The sequence below is a fragment of the Salmo salar genome, chromosome 12 (assembly GCF_965601325.2).
Source record: "Salmo salar chromosome 12, fSalSal1, whole genome shotgun sequence".
Taxonomy (NCBI): Eukaryota; Metazoa; Chordata; class Actinopteri; order Salmoniformes; family Salmonidae; genus Salmo; species Salmo salar.
The window spans coordinates 85,350,282-85,362,929 of NC_138302.1; the positions used below are offsets into that span (position 1 = coordinate 85,350,282).

At 42.4% G+C, this 12,648-nt stretch overlaps 1 protein-coding gene across 14 annotated transcripts in view; it reads right to left on the reverse strand.

Moving 5' to 3' along the window:
* LOC106565737 (forkhead box protein P1-B-like) overlaps positions 1 to 12,648 on the reverse strand; it is a 241,373-nt gene that overhangs the window by 48,905 nt on the left and 179,820 nt on the right. For 8 of the 14 annotated variants that reach the window (XM_082959370.1, XM_014133178.3, XM_014133181.3 and 5 more), the window contains 2 exons: positions 2,235 to 2,372; positions 1,921 to 2,010 (listed from right to left, as the gene is read on the reverse strand). In XM_082959370.1, the coding sequence (XP_082815496.1) occupies positions 1,921 to 2,010; positions 2,235 to 2,372 (228 nt within the window). Of the gene's footprint in view, positions 1 to 1,920; positions 2,011 to 2,234; positions 2,373 to 10,329; positions 10,583 to 12,648 lie in introns of those variants that run through there. The other 6 variants (XM_082959371.1, XM_014133183.3, XM_082959373.1 and 3 more) reach the window with 3 other exon arrangements.

Genomic DNA, 12,648 nt, shown 5'->3' on the forward strand with positions numbered 1-12,648 from the left:
CTATTTCTATGGTTTATGATCTGAACTATAATGAAGATTTGAAGCAAATTTGATGAAGAGTTCATGCAGGTTTCAGTGTAATTAGTGATGCAGATAGCCTCTGATTCTTCCCATCTAAGAGCCTGTTTTTGAAAGGGTGTTGATTTTCAACAACAGTGTAAGAAGTTTCTTGTGTCTTCAATGGGACACTTCTCTGTACTGTAGCTCCCGTCTGTCTGACAGCATAAGACAATGCTAATGGAACTACGGGGGCGGGAGTTCACAGGGAACAATGTCTTTCATCAGTGCCTTAAATAAATATAGGGTGGCTTTTAAATTGCAACTGAATTTAACTCTCTCCCCTTCAGATTTCTTTCTTGTGGTCTCTTCAGCTGACAGCAGCTCCTGTGCTCTCCCAGCGCGAAGACACATTAAAACCCCCGGACCAATAGACCAAATAAGAGGTTAACAAGAAGTGGCATGAGAGAAAAAAAACTGTTCCTGACAAGGATAAAGAGTGGCAGTGGCAGCCCTTTATTGTCAAGCTTCAAATATAAAGTTAAAGATCTTTGAAAAACTACATTTTGATGTCTTTAAAATAAAAGAGGCACAAAGCAACAACAGGGGGTTATTGTCTGCCTGCCACAGGGGAGTTGCTGCGTGATTCTTATTCTGTCTTTTGATGGTTGTAGCAGCTAGAAATGCAAAAAAAAGGGGAAAAAAGCAACACAACGGAGAGCAGGAGAGCCTCTCGAGGCTGCATCTATTTCCTGTGATCATACATAATACACTTCAAAAGATCTCCGTTCAGCTGATCAATTGCACCTCCTTCTGACTAGTATCCCCCTCCCTCTCAAACCCCCCAGCTCCAGTCGTGTTTACATCAGATGCCACTTGGTGACAGGCCCTATCTGAGGAGCTCTGCTGTCACGTTGATTTATGGGAGCATCACACCACAGCTTGTCCAAACTGAAGCTTGCAGTTCATTAATTAGAGAAATGGGACTTTGAAGTCGGTAGCTTTAACAGTGTGTGTGTGTGTGTGTGTGTGTGTGTGTGTGTGTGTGTGTGTGTGTGTGTGTGTGTGTGTGTGTGTGTGTGTGTGTGTGTGTGTGTGTGTGCGAGAGAGAGAGCATGTGTGTGAATGTGTTTTTAACATTTGGCTTCATTTATATGCTTTTTTTCCCAACCCTCCCCAAATGTGGCTCTCAGATAGAAAATTCCCTGATTGTCTTTAAACTTCTTTTGACCGCACAATAATAATTTATTTGTCTAGAGTGATGCCTGTATCCGCGAGTCACTAACACGCATTGAGCCGCCGCTGATGAGCCAGTCCGGCTGAACTGGGGGAAGGGAAGGGGAGAAGGGAAAAAGAAGAGCGTGGGCAACACAACAAAGCTGGGAGCGTACTGATATCTCACAATTACACACCTTCTCTGCCTGTTCCATTTGCATGTTAATTACCAAGCAAGCCTCTCAGATTTCTGCCTTTCTTTTTCCTTCCTTTCAGTATTTCCTACAAGGGGGTGAAGGGCACTCTCTATGTTGTAAGACACTTGTTTACTGGAGAGAACAAACAATTAAACAGCACAAAATGTAGTTATTTATTTAATTGCCTGAGAAGCAGTACGAGCCCCAGCCCCTGGAAGAAGAGGGATCATCAGTATTCCTGGTTTATTCAGTTATTACTGGTATTTACCCATCGTGCCTGACATGCTAATCAGAAGCAGAATTCCACTTGATTCTCTCTCTTTTTTTCTTCTTAAAAACCACAGCCTCTGAGCAGATGGTGAGAGGGAGAGAAGACATGCCTTCCACACTCTGCTCTGAGCTCTGGGCTTGGCTGGCTGAGGATCGTACCGCTGGGGCAACATGTGAGTTGAGTAAAGCGATGGCATGCATGGCGGCAGTGGAGGTGATGATGTCATCATAGTGAGCCTACCTCTTTACTCTGCTTGCCCGCATGTTGCTGCTGGAGGAGCTGGAGGTGGAGCTGTTCCTGCTGCTTCTTGTAGAACTCTTGGAGTTGCTGCTGCAAAAGACATGGGAGCTACATCTGAGTGACAGCTCACCAACCAATCAATCCATCAGGGCCAAGCTAAACTCAGCAGTGGGCCGCGGGGATACTTTCAGCACTCTGGCTGTTCTCTATTTGATACAGTCGCATGTTCAGAAGGAACACCAGTGCACAGTATGGTGGTTGGTGTGAGGATGTTGATGTGTTTTATGTACAGTATGAATGTCCCGTGTGTTTACCTGTTGTAACATGAGGGCCTGTTGCTGCTGCAGGAGCACCTGGAGCTGCTGAGGGCTCAGGACCTGCTGCTGGAGGATCTGCTGCATCTGCTGAGGCGTTATTACCTGGGGTGTCATCATAGCCACTGACACTGGAACCTACGAGAGAGAGAGAGAGAGAGAGAGAGAGAGAGAGAGAGAGAGAGAGAGAGAGAGAGAGAGAGAGAGAGAGAGAGAGAGAGAGAGAGTAGGCAGAGAAGTCACTAACCTGGTCTACTGAGACAGTGGTGTAGTATAAGGCTGACATAGCCAGGATACATGCTTTATAGGACTATATGACCACAGCAAAGAAAGTGAGCTGGAGGACAACAAGCAGAGACAGTATAGACTACAGCAGCTCAACCAGACCACTTGTCAGGAGTTACACACACTATAACAGCCACTGAAATGAGAGCCCAGGATAGCCCCTCAACCCCTCTGGTCTGTACTGGAGAAATCACCTGGAGTGTCATCACAGCAAGAGATGCTACACCCCCTGAGCAGTAATGACACGATACTAGACACAGGAGTAATGACAGGGGATGGCCTGCAGTAAGCCTGTGGAAACTCAACAACAGCCCCCCCCGACCTTCAGCACAACAGCCCTGTCCAGACAGACACACACAACCTAACACTAACAGGCTGTCCAAGGTTTGATTGTTTCTGTTGAGGTGATCTGCTACTACACCAGCAAATGCAAAGATAGGCCACACACTGTAGGCTACAACGAACCTGTGTACATAAACCATGTCATTTCATTAGAATATTGTCAACGGCAATTTATTTAATGTACAAATAAAGCTGCGGCGCCATGACAGGAGGAGGACACACATGCTGACACAGGCCCCTAACTAACTCCAACAGAAAGGTGTGAGTGGATGACTCTTCAAAACAACTGATTTGTTATGACACTGAAAGAACCCCACAGTTCCCCACTGTTGTCAGGATGCCTTAATTGCTTCGGCGGCTTTGTGGCTTCTCAGAGTGTCTGGATGCTGCCACTCACTGCTGTGATGTGCCATACCATTAAAAGCCCGTTTCACTGACATATTAGTGACAAACAGCTACTGAGATGTACTTGATAGCCGTCTCACATTTGCAAGTGTTAACATGTCGTGGTGTGTGTGTGTATGTGTGGTAAACCCTTGCTCTGCGTTTCTGAGGCTGATGTCGCCGGCTGATAGAGCGGACATTAGGGCTGACAGTCAGTCTTCACCAAGGTTACCCAAACTGTACTGTGACCTCATAGCTAATGACGGCCCTTTGAAATGTCCATGCATCTCTGAATGTCATTTAGCTGTTTCCAATCTGTCTAGCAGGCGAGGCGTTCTCTGGTACACGCTGCATGCATTTCACCTGATTCATTTCCCCCACTAGAACAGAAAACAAAAACTAAATTGGTCATAATGAGCAGCTTGTACTCTCACGGCACTGGAAAGGGTAGTAGCGTCAAACAGGACGCAGTGGCGCTGAAGCTCTCTGTAAACCTCATTGAGAGCTGCTCCGCACTGCGAGATTAGAGGTGTTTTGTCCTCCTGTAGGGGGAACTCGAGGAGGTCACGCACCACCCAGGACCCAACGCACTTAACATTTCTCATTTTCAGTGGGAGGCGACGAGAGGATGAAAATGCTATATGAATTCCTCCTGTATTCTGTCTTAATATGCAGTCCATCTTGACTTTTTCACATGGCTTGTCCTGTCATTTGCATAGCCAAGGTCCCGTTCCTAATTTCACAGTCATTATGCACTGATGTCCTGATGTCCTTCTCAGCATCACTAATTTTGATCAACTATTTTGAAGGTCAACCGGGCAACATGTCTCGCTACAGTACGAGTCCTTTACGTGATGCGATAGATATAGAACTGCCTCAGCACCACTAACAATTACCTCACACACCAAGGATAAACAATAATGGCTCTTCTTTGATGCTTTACATTACATTACATTAGTGAACCTATCTACTTTAGATTTGACATGCTCTACTTTAATTGTCATGTTAGGGCAGTAAATGTAACCAGGGTTATTTTCACATGTAGTTAACCATTTGTATTATGCATCTTTGATAGTACATGTTTTATAGAGTCTAACATAGAGATCCAGTGTAGAAAAACAGAATTAACACAATATTTTACACCATTTCACACTTAATAACTGACAATTTCATTACAAATTGGATTGGAATTTCATTCAATTAATTTCATTATTTTTACACCTTCAGCAGCACATCCTCTGGTTCAAGCAGCCTCACACCTTTCTTTGTCATGGAAGGGGGGTCTGATCCACTGTAACTACCCCTAGACACCAAGAGACGGCAGGCTGAGCCCCGGCAAGCTGCTATTACAGCCCACATTTTATTACACATTACTACTGAGGTCATTAGCAGCAAGAAGGATTGTACGGTTCTTACCTATTGATCATTGTAACTACTACCATTTAATCCAGTGTGTTGAATGAGTGAAAATCTGACTGAGACAGGGGGCTATTGAGGGGAAGGAGCACTTTAACAAAAGAATGTGGCCCCTGGCTGGTGTATCATGCCTATTTAACACAAACACACTCTCCATTTAGAACGCTCTCCATATGGCATACTCAGTTATTTCTGGTTAACATCACGACTCCAGATGATGCACAGAAATATATGTACATCTGAAGAGAGTCTGAGGGAGAATTCTCTGTCGGTCTGGATAATTCACAGAGAACTAATACTAGGAGAGTTTCTTTGAGCAGCTACTTGTACACCAATATGTGGGTGTGAAAAAGAAGACATTCTGGGCATGCCAGAAACAGCTGACGTTTATGGATTTCAGTAAGGTGTGGTACTCTCCAGGTGCCTCGCGTATATAAACATTCAAACCTGGAACATTCTCACACAGCTGCAGTGTGAGTAACACAATCACACACTCATGCACATAAGCATGCAAAAACTCAAACAGTCACACACAGGCACTTAAAGTCCATACAGTATGTGTGCTCAATAAATTGTAGCGCATGGTTGTACAGTACGTAATTACAACGAAATTAAAAAAATTATAATAATATTTGTAATCAAATATGCAAACTGTGACAGTTTGAATTGTCACAGTACAATGCAAATACAGCAGTAATAGCTCATGTATCTGTCATTATTAAAATGACAGCTGAACTAACAACAGGCTTAGTCACATGTCAAAAATAGCATATATTTACTACACTTTATCCTCAAACATCGTATTTTTCTTTGTCTGAGAGAGGTTAGTGTACCAGGCAGCATCTGATGCCGTGCTGCCTGGAGAACTGAGCAGGAGCGTGTTCAGAGTGAAGGTAGGCCACAGCACACAGTGATGGGAGCCTCTGCTGCCTTTAAAGTACACTACGCCAACTTCTCTTTGTGCGTCACCACCGAGAACAAGCATGGAAATTATATTCTAATGAGGAAACATCGGCCACACATCTGACGACGTCGGGAATTCACTGATTCACACTTAATGAAGACGCTCTTCAACCAGCGTTCCCCCAGAAGCCAAAGGTCAAAGCGTGGTGAGAGAGAGACAGAGAGAGAGCGAGAGAGAGAGAGAGAGAGAGAGAGAGAGAGAGAGAGGGAGAGAGGGGAAGCAGACCCAGGCATGAGACATGAAGCTAGCCTCCCTCCCTTCCCTCCTGGTGATACAGGAGCAATTAAGGAGAATAGAAAAACGAAAAACAAGCCAACTTCAATGAGACCATCGCTGATATTAGACTAGCCATGAAGGACCAGGTTAGATGAAGAAGCAAAAAAAAAAATGTAATTTTTATATCTTTCTCCCTGGTGTGATCTTGTTTTGTAAGGACATCAAATAGAATGGAGAAGTAGAAAATAACAAGCCCTTGAGAAATCAGAGGCCAGCCTGTTTGATGCTGTTGGTTTACCTTGGCCTGAGACATTTGAATAGTAACGGCGCTCCGTCTTGAATAGCGTATAATCTGGAGCATGAAAATGTCTCCGAAAGGAGGATTTCACGGGAGGCATTGTATTGAAGTGATGCATGAACATAATTAGTCTTCGACAAGATCGGAATGTATTACTCATTCCTCATCGTTCAGGTTTATTGAAATATTGAAGGTGGATAGCGGTTTAGAGAATATGTCAAGCATGTTTTCTCTGATGGAAAAAAAGGGTCAACCAAAGACTGTTTCTTATATTGTATTTTTGGTGTATTTGTGTGTATTACTATCAAACAAATATAATAATAGCAATAATCATAATAATAGTAATAATTTCACAATAACCAATGTATGTAGTCCCAGACTAAAACATGCATGACAAAGAACACAAGGAGACAGAGGTAACGTTACCCTTCCTGGTTTGGCTAAGCTCTCACTAATTCCTCTCTGTCATCCAAATTCAAGCTGCTATAAAAAAGTTTACAGTTCAGATAAACTGGATAATCACAGTCATATTTTCTGCCCATTTGCTATATATATTCTGCGGGGGATTGAAACGATACGCAACAACTGTAAAAACAAAACTCAAGATTACATTTTAATTAACTTTTAAACCACAAACAAACAAGTTTTCAGCAAAGCTGGGCCAGCGTTCCGTAAAACAAACAAACTACACGGGGAAGTGAGCGAGCCTCTCACCCCAACAATAACAGTAGAGCTGCTTGGTGTCATCTCTTTCCCACACTCTGGGCAGCCGCCACTGCAGGTGCCCAGTGCATGGCCCCCGCCCTGACACACACACACACACACACACACACACACACACACACACACACACACACACACACACACACACACACACACACACACACACACTTGGGGGCCATTTCCTGCAGTTGGCTGTAGTAAGAGCATATTACTGAATAAAAGGATGATTTCTTTCAGTTTGTCTTTATGTTCCACTGTATTCACTGATAGAGATTGCACTAAAATGATGTGATAATAAAATGTGGACACTATACACCTGTATACAAGTATGTGACTTATGTTTCAAAGTGAGTGATAAAAAAAACTACTTCTTCAAAAACTCTAAGCCCTGAAATCCAACATACTGTTGATCATAAATTATTATTTTTTTAATGATGCTTTCCATTCCATTTTCACTGATAACATATCTTGTCACTCTTTCTGACCTTTCAAGCACTTACCACGCTAGGTTGAGACACAAAATGAAAACAGGAGATGACAACTCTAGTGCCTACAATAGCACCATTCACCAGCCCATTCACCTTGTCCCAGACCCAGTGGGTGCTACCCCCTCTTCTCATCCTGTGTACCTCCGTGTGCCCATGATTTATGGTTTATCAGCTCAGCACCATTACGCAACCCTGCGTGCCTTCAGATGCATTATTTGGATCAGTTGAGATTTAATTAAGATCACAGCCTTTAAAATCCCCTTCAAATGAAAATGTACCCAAAGACAATGCCTGACACATCCTCATGCAGATTGTTTCCATACTCTGCACACCAGCAATGCAAACCTAATCCTTGTTTCCATGACGGCAGACAAGGGGCCACAAATTGTGTAGGCTTTTTTTACATGGCTTGTGCTGTTGTCTTTTGTGAGTCAGAAAAACCACGTGGCCAATTCATAATAATAAAAAGGGGAGAAGTCAGCAGCTGGATCACAGAATGTGTGAAAACCATCCAGAGATAAATCTAGATCCAACACATATGCCTCCACTTATATCTGGATACAGTCTACTGAATCATTCCACAACTACTTCCACAAAGAAAACATATATTATGCTATTTGAGGAGCACAGCAGTAATTAACACAGTATCACATAATGCTTTCTAGTAGCAGAGCAAGACGGGACAAGTGGCAAATATAGAGTGCTTTATTTTGTTACACCATATCACTGTCTATACACCATGTAGCCTAATCATACTGTTAACATACTATCTCTATACTTAGAGACAGATAACATCTTTTGTGTTGACATAATCCACCTATCTGATATAGAGACACTGTGACCAAGAGCAATGCGCAGTAATACACCTAAGGCAACAAAAGCTGTTTTCATGTCAAAACGTTCCTCAATCCAGCGAGGAGTCAGGAGAACAGCAGAGAGCAGCTGGTGGTTTTCTATATCACCGGTAAACTATTCCCACTCACTCACTCACTCACTCACTCACTCACTCACTCACTCACTCACTCACTCACTCACTCACTCACTCACTCACTCACTCACTCACTCACTCACTCACTCACTCACTCACTCACTCACTCACTCACTCACTCACTCACTCACTCACTCACTCACTCACTCACTCACTCACTCACTCCACACTACAAAGCAGTGGCCACTCCTGTAAAGGATATCCCAGAGCGCTGTGGGCTCTCGCTGGCTGTCGGCTGCCACCATGCCCGCTTCTCTGGGTACAGGGTAATATCTGGTTGCCTATGTCATGGTTTAGAAATGACAGGTGCTGGCAGCCTCTCGCCTTGACAGGCCGTTGCACAAATAATGGCCCTGCCTGAAAGGGCTAATGCACTACTAATGAACAATAAATCAACTTTGATTACAAAATGTCATCCCAATCAGCTCGCACTCCAGCTCTCCCAAACTGCACTCCCAGCCCAGCCAGTGCAGCTGCACAGCATTACAGTGCACACTGGCTGTTTAGGCCTCATTTTCCTCACATCTGATGTTAACCTCCACCGGCCCCTTTCTGCCAGACAAATTCACCCTCTCTCTCTAAACTCTACCAGTACAGACACACCCTCTCATCACCGGGGCTGTCCGGGGCTGTTCAGACACAGTCTGGAGCTCAGTACAAACATGGCAGAGGGGGTAGAAGGTGAAAACATTAGCCTCAAAAGTGAGGAAAATGTTATTGTTTTTTAAGCATGTGTTAATATATGAATTGAAAATGTTGTTGTTTTGGAAGACTCTGAAGGCTCTCTCACATTAAAAGTTAAACCAGCACCACAAAGTAAATGACAGTCTTCAGTCTAATATCTAAGGGGTGTTTAATGGGGTTCAAATCTATCACCAGGGAAGAGAGGGAAGTTGGTGTAGAAAGGTTCAACTTTATCTCTCATTTCATTCTCCGCCCCCTTTACTACACACACACCCATGCAGGCGCAAGCACACCCACGTATGCATGTGTTCACGTGCGTGCGCACGCACACAAAAAAAATGTTTCAGGAAAAATGTCAGTTCTGACATTTCAAATGATTGAGTCTGGCTAAAATGGTTTCGTAGTGGCAGTGTCAAATATAGAGTTGTGCCTCCCTCTCCCTTAATTTCAAGTGACAGAGTGAGGAGAGCATCAACCCCCCATCACCTCGCTGCCTCCTTCACTTGACAGGGACACTGTCCATAGCCTGAGTGGGAGCCGACACACACACACTCAGCTCACAAACACACACAAACTGTGAATATCTCATGTATAACTAACAGTAAACAATAACAGCATGCCCTACTGAAGCTGAGGGCTACATGTGCTTGTTAGTAACACACTGGGATGCAGAATATATTAAATAATAATATGTGATAAACAACTTCACTGCTAAAATACAAACATGCAGCACAGCCTTTCCTAGAACTTTCCATATCTCAACAACACATACTGTAGTACCAGAGCCTGGTGATCTGGTTAGTACAGTGTCAGAATAAAGAAACAAATATGACTAGAATCGTAACTACAGTATATCTAAACTGGCATATGAGCAACTTCATGTAAAGTGTTACTTAATGTAAAGTGAATCTAAATACACAAAATAATTAATAAAACATTTGAACATTTCATTTGTTGAAGCACAATTCAGCAAATGAAAACTATATCTGAATGGCATCAGCAACTATCAGCAGGTAAACACAAACATCTAAACAACATATAGCCTTTCTTTAAAAACACAAATCACAAAATACTTGTAGTGTAACAGCCTTCAGGGAAAGCCTGTACTCTGTCCCTATCTACAGAACACACTAAAACCTGGATCCATTCTCTCCTTAAACAAACTGCATGACAAAATTAACCAATTACAATGATAGAACATCAACAACAGATAGACAAAAGCCCCCATCTTTTCCCTGGACAAATGACATTGTCAAGTTTTATACAAGAAAGCTGGCAAAATTGCAGAATCAATCATATTGACAAACCTGACAAACTCCATTTAGCTGGCAGGGTAAACAGAGATCTGGGCCGTGCAGTGTGGAGTGGAGCGGAGAGGAGCGAGAGAGAGAGAATGAAAGGCAAAGAGGCAGGCAGAGAGGCAGGCGGACACTGCTGTTCTGTGCCGTCTCCAGGCTTCCTCGGGATACAGACAGATTGCACGTGCAAGGTTGCTCCCTGGCTGACAAGATACAAAACTATCCAATCAACCACGCCCTTCTCCACCAATCACAACCAGCCCCCTAAACATAATCAATTCAAATGGCCTACACAATAGGGAGCCTCAGGCTGAGCTGCAGGTGAACCCATGCCTTTGTGTGGGGCCCCTTTGAAAAAAAATACACAGTTGAAGGCTGTTAACCCTTTGACCTATTGAAACAATGGATGCCAAAAGAAAAGAAGCCCTTTAATTAAACAACAGATAAGTAAACACAGCTATCCAGCTGAAAGAAACTAGCCTGTTATCAGACACTTTATTGTTCTGGTAAATGGAATTGTTTACAGCGTCAATTGAGATGCTTTGATGTTTTTTTATTTTTATTATTGTTTAGTTTTTTTGTTGGGCAATACCATAAAAAAAGCATTTCAGTCTATAATAAATATTTTTTTATATAAATGTTTTTTTGTGTGTTTAAAAAAAAATAATATGTGTAAGAAACAGCTTTTCCATTAACTACATCATTTCTTTCTTTTTCCAGATACCACATCAATCTTTTTCCAGATACCCCATCTATTTTTTCCAGATACCACATCCATCTTTTTCCAGGGTATCTTCAATATTTTTGTCAAAATAAGCATTGATCTACCAAAATACATGATTTTTCCTCTGATTACTAATATCACTTGTTCTAATACTTCCCTACACAAGAGATACTACTCCTGCCTCTGGTGCTATCACTACTACTCAGTCACGATAATAAGAATTAGCTGTCTTAATAGAATCACATGGTTCAACAGCCAGTATATAAAAGAGAACAAGGGGAAACAGGAGCCTGCCCTCTACTGGACATGTATGAACTGCACAGGAGAGAGAGAAAGGAGAGAAATAAAAATACCCCCAAAAACTATTATACATACATTTTTGCTCCTTTTTTGAAATAATAGTTTTTAAACCATGACAAATCTGACTGTACTATCTGAAAATATACTATTTAAAACTATTCAGTTCAGTTTGAGAGGAATCAAAAGGATGAAATACTTTCAGACACAAATACTAAGACATTAAAACAAACCTTTAGTCAGGATTAACACATAACTCAGTTAATTAACATGTTAACAAGCACAACAAATTCAAACATGGCCATAAAAAACTGTTCACATCAATGTCCATAAAAGCTTGGCTAAGGATGAAGGAATGCTCATGGAATACGTACATTCCAGAACACAAATAAACACAGTCCATACATACAGTAACAAGCCACTGCCCTGATCTGCTAATAACTAACAACAAGCTTTGTTAAGCTGGGTGACCTATATAAATAATTGACTGGGAGACCTCAAGTGTCAAAAGTGACAGTTCCAATACATATCTTAGTGAATAATTAAGCAGAAGAAGAAAAGGCTCTTTACTTTCTATCTGACACACTCAGACACACACACACACACACACACACACACACACACACCACACACACACACACACACACACACACACACACACACACACACACACACACAGTGATCTCGGCTCTGGCCACACTCTTCTCCCCAGCACTTTCCCTGGGGTGGCATGTCGGCATATTCTCAATAAAACACCTTCTCTAAGCAGTAATAGGCCACTGTTCTCATTTCAATGCTCCCAAAGGCCTCATGATAAATTTAGCAGACATACAGTTCAAGCCTCCCCTCTCTCCCCCTCACACTCTACTCTTCTCCTCCTCTGCCTGAGCCTGCACTGTGTACAGTAATTACACATAGGTGTGTATCGATGTCATACATATATATTCCTTCACCAAACATATTTTATCAACACAGAGAATCATCAATATCCTTGAGCCTTCAGTTTTAACTTTCACCCATCCTCTTCAAGATGATCCCGAAAGAATTTTGTGCTTTTGACACAGTGAGATGACATAATAAAAGACTCCATTTCCTGCCTGTGTTACAGTGAAAGTATGAGTTAACGTCTGGTCGTCTGACTAGCGCTTGTTCTGGGGTTAAAGACAATGACAGCTCCCATATACAAACACACAGGGTGAACAACATAAAGGGGTGTAGACTAAATTCCTTCTAAGCCTTATCAACATGGGTATACTAAATAACTCGATATGTCCAACTCATGATACAATTAAAATTAAAATAATAAC